Source organism: Lemur catta, chromosome 15, assembly GCF_020740605.2.
Source record: "Lemur catta isolate mLemCat1 chromosome 15, mLemCat1.pri, whole genome shotgun sequence".
Classification (NCBI taxonomy): Eukaryota; Metazoa; Chordata; class Mammalia; order Primates; family Lemuridae; genus Lemur; species Lemur catta.
The window spans coordinates 6002436-6026675 of NC_059142.1; the positions used below are offsets into that span (position 1 = coordinate 6002436).

Here is a 24240-nt window from a genome sequence, read left to right on the forward strand (position 1 = left end):
ATCGCACCTCGCCCCGCCCCCTCCCACGCCGTGCCTCAGACAGAAGACTACAAGTCCCAGCAGGCCTCTCGAACACCCCGCCACGTGTTTTCTCCGCCCGCCAATGGGCGGAAGCGCCGCGTGAGCCTGCTCCCGCCCTCCCGGCTCGCCCGAGCCAATCGGAAGGGGTGGTGTGTGTGTGTGCGAGGGCAAGTGGGGAGGGGGACCCAGCTCAGGACGGGGAGGCCCTGCTCGCAGGTCTCCGGGTCCCGGTGGCGGCCGAAGCGCTTGGTCCGCAGGCGGCGGGCAGGTGGTCCCCCCTCCCGCTCCCTCCCCGCGCGTGCGCGCCCCAGCCTCTCCCTCCGCGCCACCCTCTCGGCTCCCGCGCGGCGGCGGCGGTTCCTCTCCCCCTCCCCCCAGCCCTGGCTCCGGGGGACCCCGCGATGCCGGTCCGCACCGAGTGTCCCCCGCCGGCCGGTGCCTCGGCTGCCTCCGCGGCCTCACTCATCCCGCCGCCGCCCATCAACACCCAGCAGCCCGGCGTGGCCACTAGCCTGCTCTACAGCGGCTCCAAGTTCCGCGGCCACCAGAAGAGCAAGGGGAACTCGTACGACGTAGAGGTGGTGCTGCAGGTGAGCGCCGGGCCGGGCCGGGCCGGGGCCCGAGGGCCTCCTCGCGGCACTCACGGGCCGTGCCCGCCCTCGGCTCCTGGAGCCCGCAGCCGCGGACCAGGCCCTCGCCGCTGGGGCCTCCTGCACCCGGCGCTTCCCACCCGGGACCTACCCAGCTGGTGTCTCATACTCCGAGCCCCAAACCTGACCTGCCCCCTCGGACCCGGAGCCTGTCGCGACCAGCTCCTGGCCGACCCCGAACACTCTCCCTGACTTGAAGCCCGTGACGGCCCGCTGAGGATCCGGAAGCCCCCATGACTGGCTCCCCTATGGCCTGGATCCTTCCTCTCCGTGACTTGTCCCTAGACCAGCCCTGCCACTAGTCCTTCTCAGTCCCTGAAGAGCTCTCTATTGGTTTCCCCAGATTCGGGACGCTCCCCATGGCTGGGCCCATGTCAGATTCTCCCAGACCTGAGACGTGCGCCCCCCTTTCCACAGTCCCGGGAATCCTCAGACTCTGGGGTTTTCCTCTTCCTGAGGTTTCCTCCTCAGGAGAGTTTGATCAGCTCAGACGTGGGAGCACCCTCCTTCCATTGGTTGAGCATCCAGTCCACAACTGATTGGTCAGACTCTGGGCCCTCTCAAGACCAGGGACTCGCTGGGTGCCGCTGGGTGGGGCTCCCCACAGTCTGTTAGGATCTTGCCACCCACTGCTTCAGTCTCTTGTGGTCTGGGCACCCAGCTCCTCCCAGCTGCCCCCAAACCCAGGCCTCCTGCGGCAGGCTTCTCACACTCCCTCCTCCTGTTCTGTGACCATGTCCAGTCTACTCTCGCTGGCCTCTGCACCAGACTTGCCCACTGCATACCTTCGTCTTGCTCATTCCTAGTTCCAGGGGTCCCTCTTGCCATGTTCTTAACTTTTCTTTACACAAGGACAGGGCTTCCTCCCAGTCTCTGACACCCACGTGCTGGGAAACCTAACTCACTCAGTTTTGTTTCATGTCCAGTCACCTCCCCCCATTTGACCTGGATTTCTGAGTACCTGCTGCCAGTCCCTGATCAGCTTTGGAACTGCAGCTTCACCTGCCTGGCCCTTACCCCTCTCATGCATGACACCTTTTCCCAGCCAAAGGGGATTGGTGGTAGTGAATACTCCTTTTTATGTCCCTTCTCTGTACCTACCCCTCCCTGCCTGAGGACCCACTTTCCCCTCCCTTTTGCTTCTTCTTCCTCAGTCTGACACCCCACCTCCTAGGCTGTTCCCAAAAACCCCTCCAAACATCTGTCCCCTTGAAAGCCCTTCCAGAAGCTTTGAGGCTCTGTATGCTGCCTCACTGCCCCAGTGTGTAAGGTAGAACATACAATGTATCTGTTCCTCGTGCTTTTGCCCTTTTTAAATTTTAAATCTTAGCCTCACTTCTGAACAAGTAGGTCTCCCACCTAAAATACAATGAGGGTGCCTTTTCTTTCTGCCAATGTAGAGCATTCATCACTCTCTTTTTTTCTTACTGCTTTGTGGGAATAAGTAGTTTTCTTTGGTTTTGATTAGGAAAACTTCACCTTTATGTTAAGTGTGTCTTTGGTCTATAAACTTAAAGTTCTGTTGTGAGCCATGATATTTGTTGTAACTGAAAAACTACTGTGGCTGAAATATTTCCATCTTCATAACTGTATGCCTAATGTGGTGGTGGGGGGGAGTTGTGCTTAAAATGTGAGACTCTAGTATGAAGGTATGAATTTGTGCCCATTTTTTAATTTGATGGTTTCTGATGTGGTAGGGGACAGCGGGCAGGGTAGCTAAGCATCAAAGGGAAGTCTGCTTTGGTTACTGCAGCAGCTCTTCCCTCCTGTCACCAGTGTGGTGTTTCTGAACTCCTGTCAGGGGTCAGTCTCCTTGTGAGCCAGTGGAAGCTGTGATTAAGTTGGGGTGCAACTGAACCTGCCTGACATCTGGATTGGCTAGCTAATTGATTGTTCACCAGTCAGTGGCATGTGAATTGCCTCATCACCTGGTTTTTCAGCCAGGACTAGTTTCTCAGATTCACCCTTCTTAGAATACTCTTCCTGCCTTTTTTTTTTTTTTTTTAGACAGAGTCTCACTCTGTTGCCTAGGCTAGAAGCTCACAGCAACCTCGAACAGGTGATCCTCCTGTCTCAGCCTCCTGAGTAGCTGGGACTACAGGCACACACCACCACGCCTGGCTAATTTTTTCTATTTTTAGTAGAGACGGGGGTCTCACTCTTGCTGAGGGTGGTCTCGAACTCCTGAGCTCAAGTGATCCTCCCACCTCGGCCTTGCAGAGTGCTAGGATTACAGGTGTGAGCCACCACGCCTGGCCTCTTCCTGCCTTTTATAACTCAGATTCTTTTTTCCTTTCCTTCTTTTTTTCTTTCTTTCAGTACCTTTATTTAGATACTATTCATCCATTTACAGTGTACAGTTCAATAGTTTTTAGTATATTCACAGAGTTGTGTAACCACCACCACAACCCAATTTTAGAATATTTTTATCATCCCCCCAAAAATCCTCATACCCTTAGCCATCACCCCTTTCCAATTAGGCAACTGCTAATCAGGGTTGGTGGGGTTTTTTTTCTTTTTTTTTTTAGTTTGCCTGTTCTGGACATTTCATATAAATAGAATTATACGGTATTTGTTCTTTCGTGACTAGTTTCTTTCACTTAGCATAGTGTCCTCAAGGTTCATCCTTATGGTAGCATATATCAGCATTTCTTTCCTTTTTATGTTGCATTGTTCATTGTGACAATTGTCCATTGTATGGATATACAACATTTTGTTTATCCATTGATCAGTTGATGGACATTTGGGTTGTTTCCACTTTTTGGCTATTATGAATAATGCTGCTATGAACATTTATGTACAAATTTTTATGTGGACATACATTCCATTTCTCTTCAGTAGATAGATACCTAGGAGTGGACTTGCTGGGTCATATGATAACTCTATGTTTAACATTTTGACGAACTGCCAGTGATTTCCAAGCAGCAGTACCGGTTTCCATTCTACCAACAGTGAATGAGGGTTCCGACTTCTCCACATCCTCACCAACACTTGGCTGTTGTTCATCGTTTTCATTGTAGCCATCCTACTGGGTTTGAAGGGGTCTCTCATTGTGGTGTTGATGGGAATTTCCCTAATGACTAATGATGTTGTGCATCTTTCATGTGCTTTTTGGAGCACTTTCTTTTTTGAGATTTCAGTTGAAAGAGTTCTTCCAACCTTTGTGAGGTTCTGACTGGGTCTTTTTCTTTTTTCCCCCTCTTACTGTGACTACTCTTTCCTCCTCTGCCATCTAAGAAGCCAACAGTAGGATGAAGCCCAGGTCACTGTGAAAGGAATATTAAAAAGAGCAGCCGTTGGACACAGCTGTGCTGCGAGACCTTCTAGCTGAGCACGTGCCCTGTTATCTTTCTCACTGAGATGCTGGCCTGCCGTTTGCTTAAGCCGTACACATTGTGGTGTGAGTTCACCAACCATCTTCAGGATCAATTTGGGCAGAATGGGAGAGACACATGGTTGAATGGAGGCCAAGCTGAAATGCTGATTCTTGAGCATGTGATAATCCATGCAAAATGTTAGCCAATTTACAGTTCAATTTTTAATTGTATTAGCAAGTATCCTTGCCACCTGATACCCTTTGCAGCAGCTGTGAAACCCCAAACTATATTGAGTTCAATGAGAATTGCATACATAAAATTTAAAGCTTCAGGTTAATATTTTGTGTCCTTTAGTAAAAGTTCTTTGCTGAACAATGTTAGTGTGGTCAGCTGTTTTAGATAATGTCCAATGCCAAGGTCAGCAGATGAGGATAGTTAAAATGCTTTGGCAGTTTTCACATGGAATACCTTTGTCACCAGCACCAAACTGTGAAGGCACTTTGGCTTCATTGAAGCTTGTTTGCTTTGGTGCTGACATCATCTGGCTAAGTTCATTACAGTTTTTAAGGATTGCCTTAGTATTTCATTTATGGTATAACGATTTTTTTTTTTTTTTTTTTTTTGAGACAGAGTCTCACTTTGTTGCCTGGGCTAGAGTGCTGTGGTGTCAGCCTAGCTCACAGCAACCTCAAACTCCTGGGCTCAAGCAATCCTCCTGCCTCAGCCTCTGAGTAGCTGAGACTGCAAGCAAGCACCACCACACTTGGCTAATTTTTTCTATTTTTAGTAGAGACGGGGTCTCGCTCTCGCTCAGGCTGGTCTCGAACTCCTGACCTCAAGGTTCAAGCAATCCTCCCACCTTGGCCTCCCTGACTGCTAGTATTACAGGCCTCAGCCACTGTGCCCCACCTGATTTACGGTATAATTGGAAGTAGTTGAGTTCTCAAATCTGATAAATGCCACAAAACCTTTCTAGTTTTTTGAAATGATTCCTCACTTAACATTAAAATCTCAGTGAGCTACAGGTACCATTGTACTTTGTTTTGCTTTAATTCAGGGATTTACTTTGTAAGTGAATCCAATTGTCATGAAATCTGAAACTCAGCCTGTTCAGGATGAGTCTGTATATATTTGGGTGAAATGTACTAGTTATTATGCATTCAGCTGCAAGTAACCATATTTTGCATTTCAAAGTAGCTTAAAGAATAAGCCTATTATTTCACATTATGAGGAGTATGGAGGTGTCATGGCCCCCAGTTGGTTAATTCAGGAGCCTATGACAGGTCAGTTCCTTCCATCTGTCTGTGCTGCCATCCTCAGCCTATCCTTGCCTATTTCTCCTGATCTCTAGATGGCTGCCTTAGGACTGGACCCTGCTTGCAGATGCTGCCACCACCAAGGGAAGAAAAAGCCATTTCTTCCTCATGCACCTCTTCAGAAGCCAGTGATCTCTTCCAGATGCACCCAGGAGACTTACACACACGTCTGATTGGCCAGAATTGGGTCACTCACCCCTAAACTGATGACTTGCAAGGGGATAGGGGCATGTGTTTGCCTTAGATCATCGGGGTTAACCAGGCCTTATAGGGTAGGGTAGGTGCCAGAACAAAATCTGGGCTCTGCCCAGAAAAAGGAGGAAATTGGTTGTTTGTAGGCCTCCGGCAGTCTCTCAGCAACTAGCAAGTGGTAGCTGCTAAGTCTCCAAATCTACTGGGTCTGCCATTTTTATTTATTTTAGGCTCCTGACTCTTTTCATTAAAAAACGCAACATCTGTATGTGAAACAGACAGAGCAGGCATTCACAGTATAGTCAGATTTTTGGTTGCATTTGGTTCATAACTGGAATTTATCCCGTATAAAAGTCTTTATAAGATGCCGTTTCTGAATATTCTGTCCATTTCATAAAGAAATAATGCAGGATGATGCATAGTATAAAAAAATAGAGGAGGAGTAGACTTCCTAGACCAATGACAGAGAACATAGAAATAGAAATAGGTTAGAAAGACATTGGGAAGAAAGTCAAGCCCAGGGTTAGGGGTGACACCATATGTGCAGGTAGAGACTGAGACCTCATGCCCAGCACTGCACAAAGTCTGCTGGGAGACTTGCGTTGAAGACAGTGCAGAAAATGAGGTTTAAGCAAGCTCCCTGTTCTAGAAAGGCACTTTAGCTTCAAGATATTCACCTGCAGGAAGTTGAGAGGGTCCTGGGATCAGTTTGCTATCGCAGAACAGGCCTGTGTAGGGAGGACTCGGGAAGATTCCAAAGGCCAGGTGAGCCTTGGACTGTGCCGGGCACACCCTGACCACCTGGTCACTTACCTGGCACTTCCTTACCTAGCCTGGCATAACAGGATTTCCAGAGTACCCCCCAGTATGTCTCCTAGTGGGTTCATCCATTTGTAACAGGTTGTGTGTCCTTTCTTTCCAGCACGTGGACACGGGGAACTCCTACCTTTGTGGGTATCTGAAGATTAAAGGCCTTACTGAGGTAAGCACTTGTCACATGAACTAGAACTGGAGAATCGGTGGCACACTCAGCAGTCTCGTGGGGTTAAGGGTAGGCAGTCTCAACTCTTCAAGACCTAACTAGACTATTTCTAAGCGTTGTTACTGTTTGGGGAACATAAAGATGGTAGTTTTGATGTGTCCTGTTGGGAAATAATACAGATTCACAAATATTTTTAAGAAAAGTTTATAGATATTTCACAATGCCACCAACACTATTGATTTTGTTTTTAATCCCTTTTGGGGAAAAAACCGTAGTAAGACTATAACTACCACCCTCATCATAAGTTTACAATTTCTGAGATAAGGATCAGTCATACAAGAATTGAGGTTTTAAGTTCTTTAAACCCCTTAGTTCATCAGAACAATGAAAAGTGACCATCCATTTTCCAGCAGAAGTACCTGCTATGTCAGAGTAGAGTGTTTCCTTCCTTTGAACCAACTTTTTAAACCTCAGAACTCCTGGAAGTTTAGAAAGCAAGAAGGAGACTCCTTTCTTTTTCATTAGCAAAGAAACAGGAAGCAGAGAAAGAGGTGGCTGGACTGGCCGTGGACTCCACCGTGAGTGCGTGGGCTGGACCTGGCTGTAGGGCCTTTGGCCTTTTGTCAGCTCTGATGGCCTTGATGACCCAGCAGTATTTGGACGGAGAGCTGTGCTGGACGGAGCAGTGGAAAGGGTCCGGGGCAGCATTCTCACTCTGCCCCTTCCTGCTTGTATGACCTTTAACTTCTCATTTCAGTGTCCTCATCTGTAAAATGAAAATTAAAAATCGCTGCTCCAGAGCCAGCACAGTGGTGTGTGCCTGTAGTCCCAGCTGCTCAGGAGCCTGAGGTGGGAGGATCAGTTGAGCCCAGGAATTCCAGGCTGCAGTGAGCTGTGATTGTGCCTGTGGATAGCTACCTCACTCCAGCCTGGGGGATATAGTGAGACCTTGCCTCTAAAAAAAAAAAAAATCCCTACTCTGTGTATTCGGTGGACTTGTCCTGCAGGGAAGAAACAATGTTAGACGAAGTGGCAGACTCGAGTGTGATACTGACATGGGATACAGTTGTAAAGTCCTGATCCGCCTCAGCCTTGAGGCAATTGTTTCTGTCTCCTTGATACCATCTGGTTCTCCTCCTTTTCTATTAGAATTCTATTTCTATTAGAATTTGAGAGCTTAAATTCTTAAGTTTGATTGAGAATTTCCTATGATGTTTGTTGTTTAGACAAAAGGTACCTTCTCTACCTCTAGAAATGTATCCAATCAAGTAGGAGTAGAAAATGATAGCAAAGTAAAGGGTTCTAACCTTTGGGTTTGTGGTAAGAGAAAACATATACTAAAACAGAATATGTTCAACTATCAGGCAGCCAAAGGCATTTGTTAATTAGGTGCAGAGCATAAACATTGAACTTCATAAGGAAAGCTGCAAAATGCATGAGACGTTGGAATGTTAACACTAACTCCAAAACCAGTCATTTGGGTGATAGGAAGCTGCACAGATATGGTAAGTAGCATTAGAAATCTTGAAATAGTGTGCAGAAATGCTAACAGTTGTAACTCTCCACCAGGAGCAAGTAGCCTCTCTGAGTCGTGAGCAGCAGTCAGGCTCCCTTGAGGAGGAGGTAGTGGCACAGCCCTTACTTGAGGGCCAGCCCAGGGGGAGCCCTAATCTCTTAACTGCAGAAACTCATCCCTCCTGGCAGGTCCCTTGGTCTGCAAATGGAGTGGCCTCCACAAGCACATGCCCTCCCCAGGGGCACCCGCTCCAGGAGGAGCAGTGGACTGGGTTATGCGCTGCCTGACGAGCATGTAGTTAGAGCAAGGCCTGTGCAGGCCCAGGGTGCTTAGATTTCTTTTCTGATAACTTTTTGTTTTTTCGTAGCTTTATTGAGATATAGGTCACATGCCATATAATTTACTCATTTAAAGTGTACAATTCTGCTGGGCACAGTGGCTCACGCCTGTAATCCTAGCACTCTGGGAGGCCAAGGTGGGAGGATTGCTCGAGGTCAGGAGTTTGAGACCAGCCTGAGTGAGGGTGAGACCCTGTCTCTACTAAAAATACAAAAATTAGCTGGGCATGGTGGCGCATGCCTGTAGTCCCAGCTACTTGGGAGGCTGAGGCAGAAAGATCACTTGAGCCCAGGAGTTTGAGGTTGCTGTGAGCTGTGATGATACCACGGCACTCTAGCCTGGGCAACAGAGGGAGACTGTCTCAAAAAAATAAAATAAAATTATAAGTCTAATACATGGTTGCCATAGATAATTAGTAAAATGCAGAAGACTTCGAGGAATCTTTTGAATAAATTTTTATACCTATATTTTCTGTTTTTGTTTGCTTTCCCATTTATAGTTGCTAAAATATCAAATATCTAATTTATTTTAATCTATTTAAATGGTTTGGGTTTTAGTTGTAGTAGTTGTCTTCTTCATGTATATGGTGTGGAAAATTATTGAATTGGAGATAATTTGCCTCTTAGCTATCTCACATTCACAAACAAAGCACAGCTTTAAAGTTTGTGTGCCTTCTAGAAATGAAATCCCAGAATTGTAAAGAATGGATATTAAATAACACTGTCTTTGCATTTTGGAGCCAGCGACTAGTCAGGAAAGGAGACCTTTCCTGGGGAACTCAGCAGCCAGTGGGGCTATCTGGGAGCCCAGCCTTGCAGGGATCATGGTCAGGCCCTTGCCTAACTCATTTGGTGTGTTTGGAAAGGTTGGAAACTCCAGCTGAGGTTATACTAGACTTGTTCAGAACCAGAGAGACAGGTTACACTAACCAAACTCATAAGAGACTAATGTATGAACAAATGTGCCATTAAGTCACAGAATGAGGTATATCCGTGTTCAAGAAGTTCTGACTGGCTGGGCGCGGTGGCTCACACCTGTAATCCTAGCACTCTGGGAGGCTGAGGTGGGCGGATCATTTGAGCTCAGGAGTTCGAGACCAGCCTGAGCAAGAGTGAGACCCTGTCTCTGCTAAAAGTAGAAAGAAATTATGTGGACAACTAAAAATTCATATAGAAAAAATTAGCCGGGCATGGTGGCACATGCCTGTAGTCCCAGCTACTTGGGAGGCTGAGGCAGGAGAATTGCTTGAGCCCAGGAGTTTGAGGTTGCTGTGAGCTAGGCTGACGCCACTGCACTCTAGTCCGGGCAACAGAGTGGGACTGTCTCAAAAAAAAAAAAGAAGTTCTGACTTACTGGCCAATTGAATGTTAATCTGTCAGAAGACAGGTCTACTCGGAAAGCCAGGGCACCAATCAACAGACAGTTTTGGGTGAGCCTAGAATCAGTGAAAGGATTTCTTGGAGAACTTAAAGGACTGATGACAGCCAGGCCTGCTGTGGGAAGCCCATGCCCTACCTGGGGTGGCGGGTGTGGGGGTGGTTGTAGGGGAGGTGCTGGCTGTAGCTCTCCCTCTCTGACTTGTTTTTTTTTCTGATATCCCTCCTGCTGACATGGTTTTTTCTTTGGCTCTGTAAATTAGCTCCAGTTTGGCTGTAGTCAAGTGCTTGAATTTCCTGTTCCTGCTCTGAGACATATTTTCTCTTTTTTGTGACTTCTATACATATTGAATCTCATTCATTATGTATTTATTTTATTTAATTCTCAAAGTTTGAGGGTACCCTGTAGCCACACTCAGTACTGCTTAAAGTGTGTTTAGAAAGAAGTCAGTGCAAAATCACTAGGGAAACTAGTGATTTAAACCAGCAGTCCCCAACCTTTTTGGCACCAGGGACTGCTTTCATCGAAGACAGGCCGTGATGCAGGCGATGGGGAGCAGCTGTAAGTGCAGATGAAGCTTCACTTGCCTGCTGCTCTTCTGTGCAGCCCGCCCCCCCAACCCCTGTTCCTAAGTTTCATGGAAGACAATTTTGCCATGGTGGCGTGGCGGGGGGGTGCGAGCTCTGTGGCCCGTGGCCTGCAGATTTAAACCATAAGTGTTTTAGTTTGAGGGGTGGGTTGGTTGATTGGTTGGTTTTTACAAGGGCAGAGTAATGGTAGACTTTTTGCTGTTTTAATTTTTTGTGCCTACTTAATAGCACATGAACAAAGAGCAAATAAAATTTGTGACGCACTCCAAGCAGCCATGACAGCTTGCTTATTTCTTCAACAACATGTTGCTTAATGGTTGTGATCTTACATTGCAGATGTGATTTGCATATATTTTCTTTCAGATAAATTGTTCTTAGTTCATATGGTAGGATTACATGTATCCCTATATGTCAAAGTATTCTACAAAAAAATCCACTTCTGGAAATTTGAAGAATTGGTATAAAAGGGAGAAATGACTGAGCCAGCTTGAGAACTAGAGGGGTCTGTGGTCTGATGGAGGCTCAGCTGTCAATGTTGTGATTGTGGAGCCTCCTTGAGTGTGTACCTTGGAAAGTAAAATCTACTAAGTTATTTTCTGTTTTGTGTGCTAGAACATTCAGGACATACTTGTGGAAATCATTCACATTCTTTTCCAAGAGACCAACATGTGACAACACCTCACAAGTGAAGTCAAAGAAGGGTTCTGTGCTTATAGCTAAGTCCAAGAGATGCCGGGCAATTTAAATTCAGATTCATTTCCACAGCCTCTTGGTAAATCAGCTGGATCTAACTCCAGTTTGGACTGTCAGTTAGCAATGTCAGAGTATTGGGAAGAAGTTAAAGAAAGGCTGATGCCTTGTAAGAAGGCTGAAACTCTCATTCAACATCTTGTTTTAATATTTGGGCTTTTACCATAGGAGTACCCAACCCTTACGACCTTCTTTGAAGGAGAAATAATCAGCAAAAAACACCCTTTCTTAACTCGCAAGTGGGATGCAGATGAAGATGTTGATCGGAAACACTGGGTAAGTCAGTCTCTGATCTGCTCTGGTTGCCAGGGACTGTGCTGGAGCACTGAAGAAGTACTGGGAGCCAGAGACCTCATTCCTTATTGAGAGTTATGGGGCTTTGCAGCCAAATGGACGCCTGTTCTGCACTCAAACCTCAGTTGTTCCACCTTCCTTAGGAAGAGAGTTTGGAAACTGTCTGACCTGCTTCTTAAGTAGCAAGTGGTTATCTAACAAGAGCAACCCCCAGAGTTCCAGCAAAAACTTTGTCTAGCTGTCAGAATCTTCACAGTATACCCGTGGCCTTCCCACCTGTTTGTCTATCTTCTGTCCACTGTTCCTTTCTAATCATTTCGACTTGGGGAAAACCCTGTGAAACATGCAGCAGTCACCCCTGACTGTAGGATTGCCATGAGACAGAGAGTCTCATGTACAGTCTTAAACACACCACTGAAAAATCCAGCCTCCCCTCTTTTTAACTGTCAAGTATAGAACATTGTCATTTACCAGTAGTGGACACTTCATGACAATTTAAAGGTACTGTTCTGGAGTCTTTTCGTTGGTTGTCACACAATTACTGTGTCTTCAAAAATCTATTTTCCAAGCTATGATAATAGCCTTTTGGCTTAGTTGACCATGGTGATGATGAAGTTTTGTTTAACACTGAGGAAGTCCCATGCATTTACCTTCTGTAAACCAACCAGAAATGGTTATGTCAGTAATGGAGATTCTAGAACTCATTCTCCCATTGCCCCTGATGCCTGGCGTCTAAACTCTTCCCTGATTCTGGCACAACTGTCCAGAGAGAACTCCTACTGCATCCCTTTGCTTATTAATGTTTTTTACTTGAGTGAGGAAAGGAGCATCTATCAAATGCTGAGGTTCAGTTAAATTTAAATTTAATTTTTAGCTTTTTTGAAAGCTACATGTTTTGACTGTTAAAGCAAATGGACACTAAAGCTAGACAGTCATTTGTGTCTCCCTGTAAAACAAGAAAATGAACAAGATCCAAGAATCCAAAAGGTCGGGAGACCCCAAGTGCTATGTGATGGTGCCTGGTACCAGAAACCAGAGTTGGAGGGGTCCCTGGTCCCACCAGCACCCACCCCTGCCCATTGCTGGGCTGTTCCGATGTGACTTGCCACCTCACGAGATGGCTCCTTCCTCTCCTGGACCGCTCCAGTGTAGAAAGTCCTTCCTTGTAGTAAACTATAGCCTGTCTCCCATTCAACTTTCTTTCCGATTTCAAATTGGTTCTACAAAAAGCAAAGTCTTTGAGGCCCAGTAACAACTTGGTTTTAGGCTAGGTTGACTGCAAATTAAATACCTGGAAAACAACTTGTAATTTTCCCATTGACTTCCGTTAGAGCATTGGAAAATATCTGGGACTGCATCCTCTGTTAGGATGGACTGAAATCTTTTAGGTGAGAGAGGGACTAAGAAGGCCACCCTTAACACTGGTGTGCTAGGTGTGGTGGCACAAGGGAGCCGGGCCTGTGGGACGTTTCCTCCTCCAGCAGTTGTGGCTGCCTTCACAGTACTCAGCATTCCCCACACCTCTCCCAGCTCACAGAGGGTTCCCGGATTCCCAGCTGGGACTCTTGGGGCTTTATACTGCACCTGTGTTTGTTTAATACACGTCACCTATGCCATCATTTTTCCATTGTAAACTAGAAGCAGAGACATTGTATTGCACCCTCAGATTTTCCTGAGTGGTATTTAAGTTGGTATTATGGTGGTACCATAAAGTCAAGATTCCATATATTTAATCTACTTAGGATAAAAATATCTGTGTGACAAAATCTATGACTTAATATCTCTATCTTAATTTTTTAAGATGCTTTCTTTTAAAATTAAAACATGCTTATTTTAAACTATTTGAAAAAAACAAAAGCTAGAGGAAAAAGAGTCATCTGTAATGACAACAGCGAAAACTATAAAACAGCTGTTAACCTCTTCCTGAATCCCTTTTGGGAATATAGTATATACTTTTTTGTCTTTTTACAAAAATGGGATCATAAGATACAGTTTTATAACCTATTCTAGTCCACTTTTCTAACTTAACCATATGCAGTCAGCCCTCCCTAGCTGTGGATTCTGCATCTATGGATTCAACCAACTGTGGATTGAAAATATTTGAAAAACAATTTGCATCTGTACTGAACATGTACAGACTTTTTTCTTGACATTATTCCCTCTACAATATAGTAATACCACTATTTACATGGCACTTACATTATAGTAGGTATTATAAGTAACCTAGAGATGATTTAAAGTATATGGGATGGGCCAGGCATGATAGCTCACACCTGTAATCCTAGCACTCTGGGAGACCGAGGAGGGAGGATTGCTTGAGGCCAGAAGTTTGAGACTAGTCTGGACAACTTAGTGAGACCTCATCTCTACAGAAAAAAATTAAAATTAGCCAGTTGTGGTACATGTCTTGACCCTATCTCTAAAAAAAATTTTTAAATAAAAAAATAAAGTATATAGGAGGATATGCATGGAGTATGTGTAAATACTATGCAATTTTATATCTTGAGACTTGGGCATCGATTGATTCTGGTATCCACGAGGGTCCTGGAACCAATCCCTATGGATACAGGAGGACGACTGTATCACCCATTTCTAGTTTCTACTTAACTGGCTGGCTCAAGCCCCTATGTCACGTCAGAGAACCAAGCTTCACTAAACCCTCTCTATGTGGGGCTAGATAGGCTATTTTAAGTTGTTCTGCATGACTCTTTTTGCTACTATGGATTTACTTACTAAGATCTCATTAATTTAGCCTTCCACTGTATGTGGGTAAGGTGTTCTGAGAAAGGCCCAGCGTTGCACCCATTCCATCCTTTGGTCTTGTCCTTGGGCCCTGTTAACTAGGCAGGCATGGTCCACTGGTGCCTTAGCTGGAGTCCAGGCATCTGCCCCAGAGCTGAGGTCTGCGTTCACTGGGGGTGACCATGGGGCCCCTATCCAGTACTCAGCCTTGGCTGCCCTTGTCAGGAGCTTGTCACCACCTGTCATGTCATTGGAAAGGTGACTGCACCTGGGCACCTAAGAATAGTTCTGACACCGACCTCTCCCTCTATTGATCAATTTTCACACTGTCCTTTTTGCTTTCAGGGCAAGTTTCTGGCTTTTTATCAGTATGCAAAATCATTTAACTCAGATGACTTCGATTATGAAGAGCTAAAGAACGGGGACTATGTCTTCATGAGGTGGAAGGTACGGTCCGACCTGGCGGCCCTCCAGACTCCCAGCATGGCAGCACCTGTGATGTGCCCACACATCTGCTCTAACCACGGGCTCCCTGTGTCCGTTGCTCATCATAGTTGTCTTCGTGGCATAGTCTTTGGGTGCTTGTAAAAAGCAGGCACAGCTCCAGGGCACGCCCCAGTTAACTGCTGACAACACAGACAGCTCCTGTTTGCCCTGTTTGGTGTCTAGCAGGTGGATCCAGGCTTCCGTGGTGGTCATCCTGTTTGTGTCTTCTCCCTTTCCTTTCTCCCACCCCAGGGGCCTGCTGAAGTCCCAGATTGACTCACGTCAAGTGTTCTGTGGATTCATGGCAGAGCCAGACTTCCTTTGAGCTTAGTCATCTGTCGTACCCTGCTCCCACACAGGCTAAAATGCCATCCAGTGCCGGGTACCCTCCACCATGTCGTTTCCCCAGGGCTCAGGACAGTCTCAGCTCCTCTGCTTCCCTCCAGCTCAGGAAATGAGGGACCAGGAATGGAATGTGGGTTTTCCACTCAGCAGCCCTCAGAGAGCTCCATCTGGCTGACTTGGTAGATTGGCTTTTAGCTGAGAAGTCATTTGTGCTCCCTGCTTTGATAGCACAATATTTACAAGCACAGGATAGCAAAATCATGAAGAACGCTTGTTAAATAACTTTGTGAACATACACCCACCTCCATCCCCTAGCCGCCAGTCTGTAGGAAAAAAGTTGTTTTATCTTGAAATTGTGCCAGCGTTCATAAGGACAGATCATTTAGAGTAGTCTTTTCCAGTCTCCTTTGTATCACTCACCATTTTGGGGGAGTGGGGATCACCATGCTTTAAGTGGATGTTGCCAGATGTGGAGTAAATGGTGAACCCTTCCCTTGTGAGCGTGCCATCTAGTGGGAAACATGCCAGCTGAACAACCTATTAAAGGAAGCATCTCGTTCTAATTTTAAAACGAATGTCTTAAAAAAACTTGTGGGCCAGGTGTGGTGGCTCACATATATTGTAATCCTAGCACTTTGGGCAGCCGAGGCAGGAGGATTGCTTGAAGCCAGGAGTTCGAGACCAGCCTGGGCAACATAGCAAGAGCCTGTCTCTACAAAAAATTTAACCATTAGCCGGGCATGGTGGTACACACCTGTAGTCCCAGCTACTCAGGAGGCTGAGGCAGAAGGATCACTTGAGCTTCTAGCCCAGGCAACAGAGTGAGACTCTGTCTCAAAAAAAAAAAAAACTTTAAAAAAATTGTTAAAACTACAATTTTAGAGGTTGAATTGAAAGGAGAAGAGTGTTTTAAAATTTAAAAAGCGGTCGGGCGTGGTGGCTCACACCTATAGTCCTAGCACTCTGGGAGGCTGAGGCGGGAGGATTGCTCAAGGACAGGAGTTTGAGACCAGCCTGAGCAAGAGCAAGACCCCGTCTCTACTAAAAATAGAAAGAAATTAACTGGACAACCAAATATACATATAGAAAAAAATTAGCCTGGCGTGGTGGTGCATGCCTGTAGTCCCAGCTACTCGGGAGGCTGAGGCAGGAGGATCACTTGAGCCCAGGAGTTTGAGGTTGCTGTGAGCTAGGCTGATGCCATAGCACTCTAGCCTGGGCAACAAAGCGAGACTCTGCCTCAAAAAAAAAATAAAATAAAATAAAAAATAAATTAAAAAAATAGGCCGGGCGCGGTGGCTCACGCCTGTAATCCTAGCACTCTGGGAGGCCAAAGGCGGGTGGATCGCTCGAGGTCAGGAGTTCGAGACCAGCCTGAGCAAGAGTGAGACCCCGTCTCTAATAAAAATAGAAATAAATTATCTGGCCAACTAAAAATATATATACAAAAAATTAGCCGGGCATGGTGGCACATGCCTGTAGTCCCAGCTACTCGGGAGGCTGAGGCAGTAGGATCGCTTAAGCCCAGGAGTTTGAGGTTGCTGTGAGCTAGGCTGATGGCACGGCACTCACTCTAGCCCGGGCAATAGAGCGAGATTCTGTCTCAAAAAAAAAAAAAAGACACATGCCAGGAGCACAAGAATGCGCTTCAGAAGTCAGGCTGAGATCCCAAGGTTCTCTGTCACCCAACAAGTCTGGATTAGACCAGGAGATCATTTGGGGATTTTTTTTTGTTGTTTTTTGTTTTTTTCCTGGAGTGGTCCTTAACAGGGAGGTCCCAGGGGCTGGTCAGAGAGTGCTGTCTGTCACTGACCCTCTTCCTCTGTGTGCAGGAACAGTTCCTGGTCCCAGACCACACAATCAAAGACATCAGCGGTGCTTCCTTTGCCGGATTCTACTACATCTGCTTTCAGAAGTCGGCAGCCTCCATAGAGGGCTACTACTACCATAGGAGTTCAGAATGGTAAGGGCCCCGGCAGTCAGCGGCCGTGCAGAGGCTTGCCCCCCCACCCCCAGGCTCTCCCTTGGCTCATCAAACCCAAAAGATCTCCCAGCCTGTCCTGTATAGATTTCATGCTTTATTTGGATGCTAAGGACCTATTTAAATGATCTCAGTTGCTCATCACAGTGGCTCATCCCTATCCACAGAGCAGAGTAAACGAGATGAAAATAAAGTATTAGGTGAAGGAACTCATTTTTAAATACTCTTAAGCAATACTTTTATCTCAGTCTTGTTGGTTTTGTATTAATCCTCCCAAAATTAATCAGTAACTAAAAGGTGATTTCATCCATTTGTGGACAGTGTGAATTTTGATGGCAGCAGCCTTTTTAAATTTTGTGGCATCTTTCCTTAGACATGGGTCTGAGTGCACTCGCTTTCTGTCTCATGGCCTAGGGGCCATGTGAGTTGACAGTTCTGTCCTGTGTTTCATCCACAGTGAAGGACAGAGCACCACCTCAAGTACTAACTTTTCCAGCTTTCTGGGGACTACTGCATCCTTGCTGCTTTTTAAGCACATGCTATCCCTAGAGGGCAAACTATATCAGAAATAGCTGATTTCCTCTCTGAAGGTAGAAACACTTGATTTCCTTTCAAATTTTTCACACTTTGGTGACTTGTGAGTGATCCTACCCTAGACTGAATTGAATTCCTTGTTCAGTGGCAGCAAAATTGTGTCTGCAAGTAAATAACCAGTCCTATAGCCATGATCATTAGGCTTTCAGTAATTGTTCTGTTTTCAAGTGAGTTTTTAAAACTTTTCATAATCCTTTTTAAAAATAACAGCTCTATTGAAATATTATTTGAGTGCCGTGGAACTCATTTAAAGTGTACAAGTCAATGGTCTGTAGTATATTAACAGAGTTGTACAACCATCGGTTTTACAACATTTTCATCACAAGAGGAAACCCTATACCGCTTAGCCAGCACCCCAAACTCCCCATCCTCTTCCAGCCGTAGTAGGCAACCACTGACATACTTTCTTTGTGTACAGATTGGCCTACATGGAATCCTACAGTATGTGGCCTTTGAGACGGCTTTTTCCACTTAGCATAAAGCTTTGAAGGTTTATCCATGTTATAGCATATATCAGAACTTCATTTTTATTGTCAAATAATTTTCCATTGTATATCTATACAACATTTTATTTATCTGTTCATCAGTTAATGGACACTTGGGTTGCTTCCACTTTTTGGTTATTGTGAGTGAATAATGCCGCTGTGAACAAGTATCTGAGTTCCTGCTTTCGATTTCTTTGGGCACATACCTAGGAGGGAAATTGCTGGGTCATATGGTAATTCTATATTTAACTTTTTGAGGAACCGCCAAATTGTTTTCCACAGCAGCTGCACCATTTTACTTCCCCACCAGCAGTGTAGGACGATTCCAGTTTCTCCACATCCTCCCCAACACTTGTTATCATGTCTTTATAATTATAGCTGCCCTAGTGGGTGTGAAGCAGTGTCTCATTATAGTTTTTATTTGTATATTTCTGATGGCTAATGCATATTCCTTTCCTGATAATTTTTGGGGTAAGAAATAAACATTTTTTCAGTGTTCTTGCTCACTCCTATGTAAAACACGTAGGGGAGAGCTAACATCCCAGCCGTCGACTCTAGGTGTGCCCGAGAGGTGCCATCCAGCGTGTGGGCTGTCCACCGCTGTTTTTTCTTCGTCTGTGGGACTCCTTGGAGCACCCACCAGCAACAAAACAAACACCTCAGATTGCTCTAACATTCTCCAAGCTTAATACCACACCCAGGGCAGCAAGAAAATGAACTGAATGGTGAAATAAGGTTTAGAATAGTGATGAAATGATTTTTTCCATGCTATCTTTGGAATGAGAGTTAGCATATGCCTGTCCTGTCCATGAAGTTCTTAGGGTACTCTAGCCTGGCTTTATATGGACAGAGCTGAAATGCTTCAAGCAGGAGAGGGGCAAGTGGCAGCGTGATGTAGGGGCCAGGTTGTGGGTCTGTACCTTCTCCCAGAGCTTATCAGGCTCTTTTTTTTGTAAGACATACCATAGTTGCTTCATGACCAGAGCAGAATGCCAAAAAACAGTTCATCTTGTGCATGGTTCAGGCGGATTAACCAAAAAAAAAGGAAAAGAAATCAAACTAAGTTCAATTTGAGAAGTATAAAATGAATTTACATTTCAGTCCGAGTATGTGATTTGTTGGGTGCTCTGGTTTGGGTAGGTTTTCTAACATACTTTGCTCAGTGTGCATTGGATGATACCTCTCATTTGTCTCTTCCCCCCATGCAGGTATCAGTCCCTCAATCTAACTCACGTTCCTGAACACAGCGCACCGATCTATGAATTCCGGTGACAGCGGTTCAGAACAGCAACCAAATAAAACTGAACTTGGCAAAAAAGAACTTTGCTGAGAAAATTGTGTACCTGCCAGAACCAGGAGAAGTGTGTTCCTGTTTCTTCGCGAGCAGATTCGCATCAGAAAGCATGAGTGTTAACCCACGGAATCCAAGGAGCGTGGCAGACCGGCGGGGCAGGTGAAGGGAGTGGTCTCCGTTCTTCCTCCCTCTCCGTGGTAGTTTGGTTTTCATCTGTTTTTAAGCTACCTTAAACGCACTTTTCCTTCCTGCACAGCTAACTTCTGCATCACTGAAATTCCCATTCCTTCCTCCATCCCACCTTCAGCCAAGTAGAAGAACTGCTCCTGGATCACCCTCAGCCTTGGTGCTCAGTGGGCCCAGGCCTCCCTCCCCCAGTTCCTTTGTCTAGTAGCTCGAGAGAAGGCAGAGCCCCTGCACCTCTGTGCCCCCAGAGCTCTGTGCAGGGAGCTGGCAAGCCGCAGCAGCATCTGCCACCAATGAGGCAAGGGGCGGAGGCCAAACGGTCCCTGCAGGGCCGCCTCAGTCTTCAGTTCTGATGGCTTCATGGGCCAACAGGGGCTGCCGAGCCTGGCACTGTTCACAGTAAGGTTCCCTGGGCCTGCCATCGGGGTCACTAAACACGAGGCTTCCAGATCCCTGGCAGGAACAGATTCCAGTCCTGCTTACTCAGTATGTCTGCTCCAAACTTTTGAACTTGAGGGCAATACTAAACTTAAAAATAAGAGTTTTTTTATTACAAAATTATTTTTATGGTCCCTTTAACAAGGACCCTATGGCAAATGCACAATTATTCAGAATTACATTTTATCGTTTTCACATTGAAAACAGCAAATGTTGACTTAGTAATTTTTATATCTATATCTATATGTATATGTATATTTAATCAACCAGCAGTTTTGAAACTAGTCATCCTGGTACAAAAGTTTTGCAACATTGCATAAATTATAGTGCTAAACACAAGAACTGTTTTTGGGGCCAGTTTAGCATTTGTACCTCCTCCTTTTGCTACTCAAAACAACAGTGCTTCACGGCGACCTTTTCCATGAGGCAAAAGGGGTCGTGATTCTCCAAAAACAGTGACTCTGAAATGTTGGGACGGGGTGGGGAGGGGCGGGAGACATGAACACGCTCAAATAACGCGAGGCTCACGTGCCAAAGTGTGTGTGTGTGTGTGCGCGCGCGTGTGTGCCATTTTTGTTTCTTGTTTCTGTTTTTTTTAATGTTTAAAAAGCTTAATAGGTTGGCATCAGTTGTAGCCCGAAAATACGGGCAGGGCTTTGGGGAATTGGCATTTTCTGGTGGTTTACAAGATTTACTGCGAATACAAGAGAAAAAGCTTTAAAAACAAGATAGCATTATAACCCACAGGAGCAAAGCAACCTGGAGGTTGCACGTCCATGGGTGGTGTAAGAGAGCATAAAGCCCTACGGTGAGATGAGATGAGAGGTGGGGACGATTTTTTAAGAAGTGACTTTCCTTTTGTTGACATATGTACTGTATGTTACTGAGATTGAATGTTAGGGGAAGCCTTAAGGGAGAAGTATTTGGGAAAGTAGCCAGTGGGCACTTGTGATATCTAAAGTCTATAGTCCCAGGGCTGCGTACGGAGGGGCAACCCACTCGTTCAGTAAAGGCAGGCCTTGGATCCCTAAAATGTTGCCTCTTAAGGGGAAAAATAATTCACATCCATTCCCAGAGATGCATCAGAAAAGTTTCCTCAATCTTAAAACTCGACAAGGTGTCAGAGTAGCTGCCTCTGTCCAAACCCAGCTGATCACACTCATGAGGAGACACTCACTGTGGCTTCAGTTAAGTGACAGAGTCACTGAGGAGTGAAGGGGGCAGCAGGGCCGTGCTGGCCTCTCCCTGCAGCACAGGCTATCACACTTCTCCTCAGTCCTGCCCACATGGCCTGCTAAGCAATACCATCTACGTTTCGTGAGCCTCCTTGCCTCCTCGGAGCACTGAGGGGAGAGGTCATCCCTGGAGCTTGTTGGTGGCTTGTCATGTGGCTCCTAGTGGGGAGGGGGATGTTTGCAAACACTGCTGGTGTTCTAGCCAGACAGTCCAGGTCCTATTGTAGAGTTTCTTTCTTCCTTCCCTTTTAGCTAGGTAATAAAGTGCACTGGTTAGTTGTACTGGGAAAAATGAAGAAATGATACTTTTACTTCAGACATATCTGTGATGAAGATTTGTTCACTTAAAGTCTGCCTGCTGAGGATAGGGAAGGGATTAAGTATTTTTCCACCTCCTCTTAGTAACTCCCCAATGACCAACATCAACTCCTTCTCTTCTTTCTCTCTGTTCCTGAAGGAACTCTGGGGAATCATCCTCATCCACATTTATGCTTTCCTGAACCTTCTCAGTGGTTCACATGCCTCTGATACTATGTGCAATATTTTTGGCTGACACTTGTATCCATCATTAAGAGATAAGCGCAGATTGCCGATTTCCTACCGTCTCCCTGCACCCAGACAAGCCTGCCTGAGGGATTTGGCCGTTCTTACTCACTGCTCAGAAAGCTTCCATTCTGCTGTCCCCAGCCTCAGCCCTCTTCCTGGCTGGACTTCCACCAACCCATCCTTGGAAAGTTTAGATAGCGTTTCAGCTGCAGTCCAAAAGTAATAAAACAATGCCTGATTTTAAGTAGAAAGTCAATCTGTGTGCTGGTTCTGTTGGTAATGAAATCACAAACTCCAGGGGAGCAAAGGGGTTTTTCAATATCTTTTGCTTTCAGAAACAGAGAATTTATGTTCTCACTAAGGCCTTGAATTGATTTTTTTTTTCCTCATAAAATAGTCTGATAAGCTAATTTTTAAAAAGAAATGCCATTAAGTATGTTGCATTGTGGTTTAAAATTACTAACAAGTTCTGGTAAGGAAAAATAATATTTGATTTTGAATCTTAAATGTTTTTAAAAATTAGATTTGAATGGGTACAAAGTACGAATATTTTGTTTCTCTATGGAGGACATGTGGAAAGGGTTTGAGAGTTTGGGATGGGGAGAAGTATTTTGCAGAGCTATCAATGTCCAAATAATTTTTAAAAAAGAATAAAGGTATTTAAGCAGTGAGTTTGTCCTATTCCTTTTTTTTTTTACTAGATAACTTTATTGAGTTCTTTCAGTCTTTAATGGAACAGGTAATTTATTTGCTATATCACTTGCTCTAGAGCATAAAACACTTGCTATTTCATGTATTTAAAAAAAGGTAAAATCTAACAAAAAGGAGTAAGAAAGTTAAAAGTATTGACCAATTCCACTTTTGAACGTTAATATAAAAATTCTAAGGCCAGCCACGGTGGCTCACACCTGTAATCCCAGCAATTTAGGAGGCCAGGGTGGGAGGATTGCTTGAGGCCAGGAGTTCAAGACCAGGCTGGGCAACTTAGCAAGACCCCATGTCTACAAAAAATAAGAAAAATTAGCCAGGCATGGTGGCACACACCTGTAGTCCTAGCTACTTGGGAGGCTGAGGCAGGAGGATCACTTAAGCCCAGGAGTTTGAGGTTGCAGTGAGCTACTATGATGCCACGGCACTCTAGCCTGGGTGACAGAGTGAGACCCTGTCAGGGAAAAAAAAAATCTAAATAAAACACTAGCAAATCATATTTAATACATAGTATGTTAAAAATAACCCTGCATGATGAAAGAGAATTGATCTTGGGAATGGAAGGGTACTTAAATACAGGAAATCTATTTATATGTAACATCAGTAGGAAATTAAACTATATGAATATCTCATTGATTGCATAAAAGATATTTGAAAAATTAGCTTTTGTTTGATAAAATATTCTTATAAAAATAGGATACTTCCTTAATATGGGTAGTATATTAAATGCTAACAGTATACTTTAGGGTGAGATCCCAGAGACAGTTATCTAACAGATATATAGATGAAGCTCCTGCTGTGTTCTAGCACTGTTTTTGAGTTCTGATAAACGCCTCCCGTGGAACTTAACCTTCTAGTTGGGGAGGAATAGCGAACAACACCTTGCCCTGTGTCTAATGGAACCAGTCCTTTTCTGCTTCCCGGCTGTGGAGCTCCCAGAGCTGGCCAGAGACCTGCCGGCGGGAGCAGGAAAGGCGCTCTTGGGGAACAGTTTCAGTGGTCAGGTTGCTCCTTCCTTTCCTTTCTGGAGGTTTTCAGCTGCTTTAGCACTTCTATTTGAGCTTACTTTTGTTCATTTCTGTATTTCTTCAGAAATGTGGAAGCATTTTTTTCTGCATGTGCGAAGAGTTTATACTTTTATTTAACACAGAAAATGTGCAGATGGAGCTATCTGCTCACTGCCTGCTTCGCGGTCTGGTGTTGGAGCAGGCAGTGCAGTCCGGCTGTTCTCGGCGGTGATTGCGGTCCTCAGAGAAGATGCCTTGCAAAAGGGCGAGGCCCCTAACTCAGCCGTGTCACTTGATTCTGACAAACCACATTGTGTGGTTTCAGGTACCACCTCCCTGAGCTGCATCAAGGGACATAGCTAGAAATGTTTGTGTTTTCAAGGAACTGTTTAAAGTGTTGAAAGAGGTCTAAATTTTAAGCAAGTTGAAATGCTAAGGGAATTTACATCAATGGCAGGACAAAGCTCCCCTATGTGTGTCAAGTATCGTCTGATCTCACGTTGTCTAAACAATAGTAACAAACTTTTTTCTCCCATGAGACACAGTGTCAAGAAGGTAACAGACTGTTCACAATGCTGGACTCATACAATTTAAGACACCACTGTTGTTTCTTGCCTAAAGTAGAAAAGTGTACCTTTAGGTCCTAACGTGCCCTCACATGCATCAGCTAACACCTCTGAGCTCGAGTTCCCTCACCTGGAAAGGAGGAAGAACAGCTTCTCCTGCACCAAAGAATTGTTGAGGATTCAAGGAGATGCTCCCAAAAGCACTTAGTAAGTTCTAAAAATGCAACACACAAGTAAAGTGTTATTTTTGCTTAGTAATATTAAAATTTACTGAAGCTTACCT

At 45.2% G+C, this 24240-nt stretch overlaps 1 protein-coding gene across 1 annotated transcript; it reads left to right on the forward strand.

Moving 5' to 3' along the window:
- The first annotated feature begins 69 nt into the window (after window positions 1-69).
- Window positions 70-22347, forward strand: GID4 (GID complex subunit 4 homolog). The gene is made up of 6 exons (XM_045526894.1): window positions 70-611; window positions 6419-6478; window positions 11219-11326; window positions 14432-14533; window positions 16750-16880; window positions 19186-22347. The coding sequence occupies exons 1-6, from the start codon at window positions 423-425 to the stop codon at window positions 19247-19249; spliced, it is 654 nt and encodes a 217-aa protein (XP_045382850.1). The 5' UTR covers window positions 70-422; the 3' UTR covers window positions 19250-22347.
- Window positions 22348-24240: the final 1893 nt, after the last annotated feature.

Excerpts from the sequence above, each read along its gene's own strand:
- GID4 (XM_045526894.1), top strand. The coding sequence starts at position 423 with ATGCCGGTCCGCACCGAGTGTCCCCCGCCGGCCGGTGCCTCGGCTGCC. Across the intron at positions 6,479-11,218 it reads AGATTAAAGGCCTTACTGAG|GAGTACCCAACCCTTACGAC; the intron begins GTAAGCACTTGT and ends CTTTTACCATAG. Across the intron at positions 11,327-14,431 it reads ATGTTGATCGGAAACACTGG|GGCAAGTTTCTGGCTTTTTA; the intron begins GTAAGTCAGTCT and ends TTTTGCTTTCAG.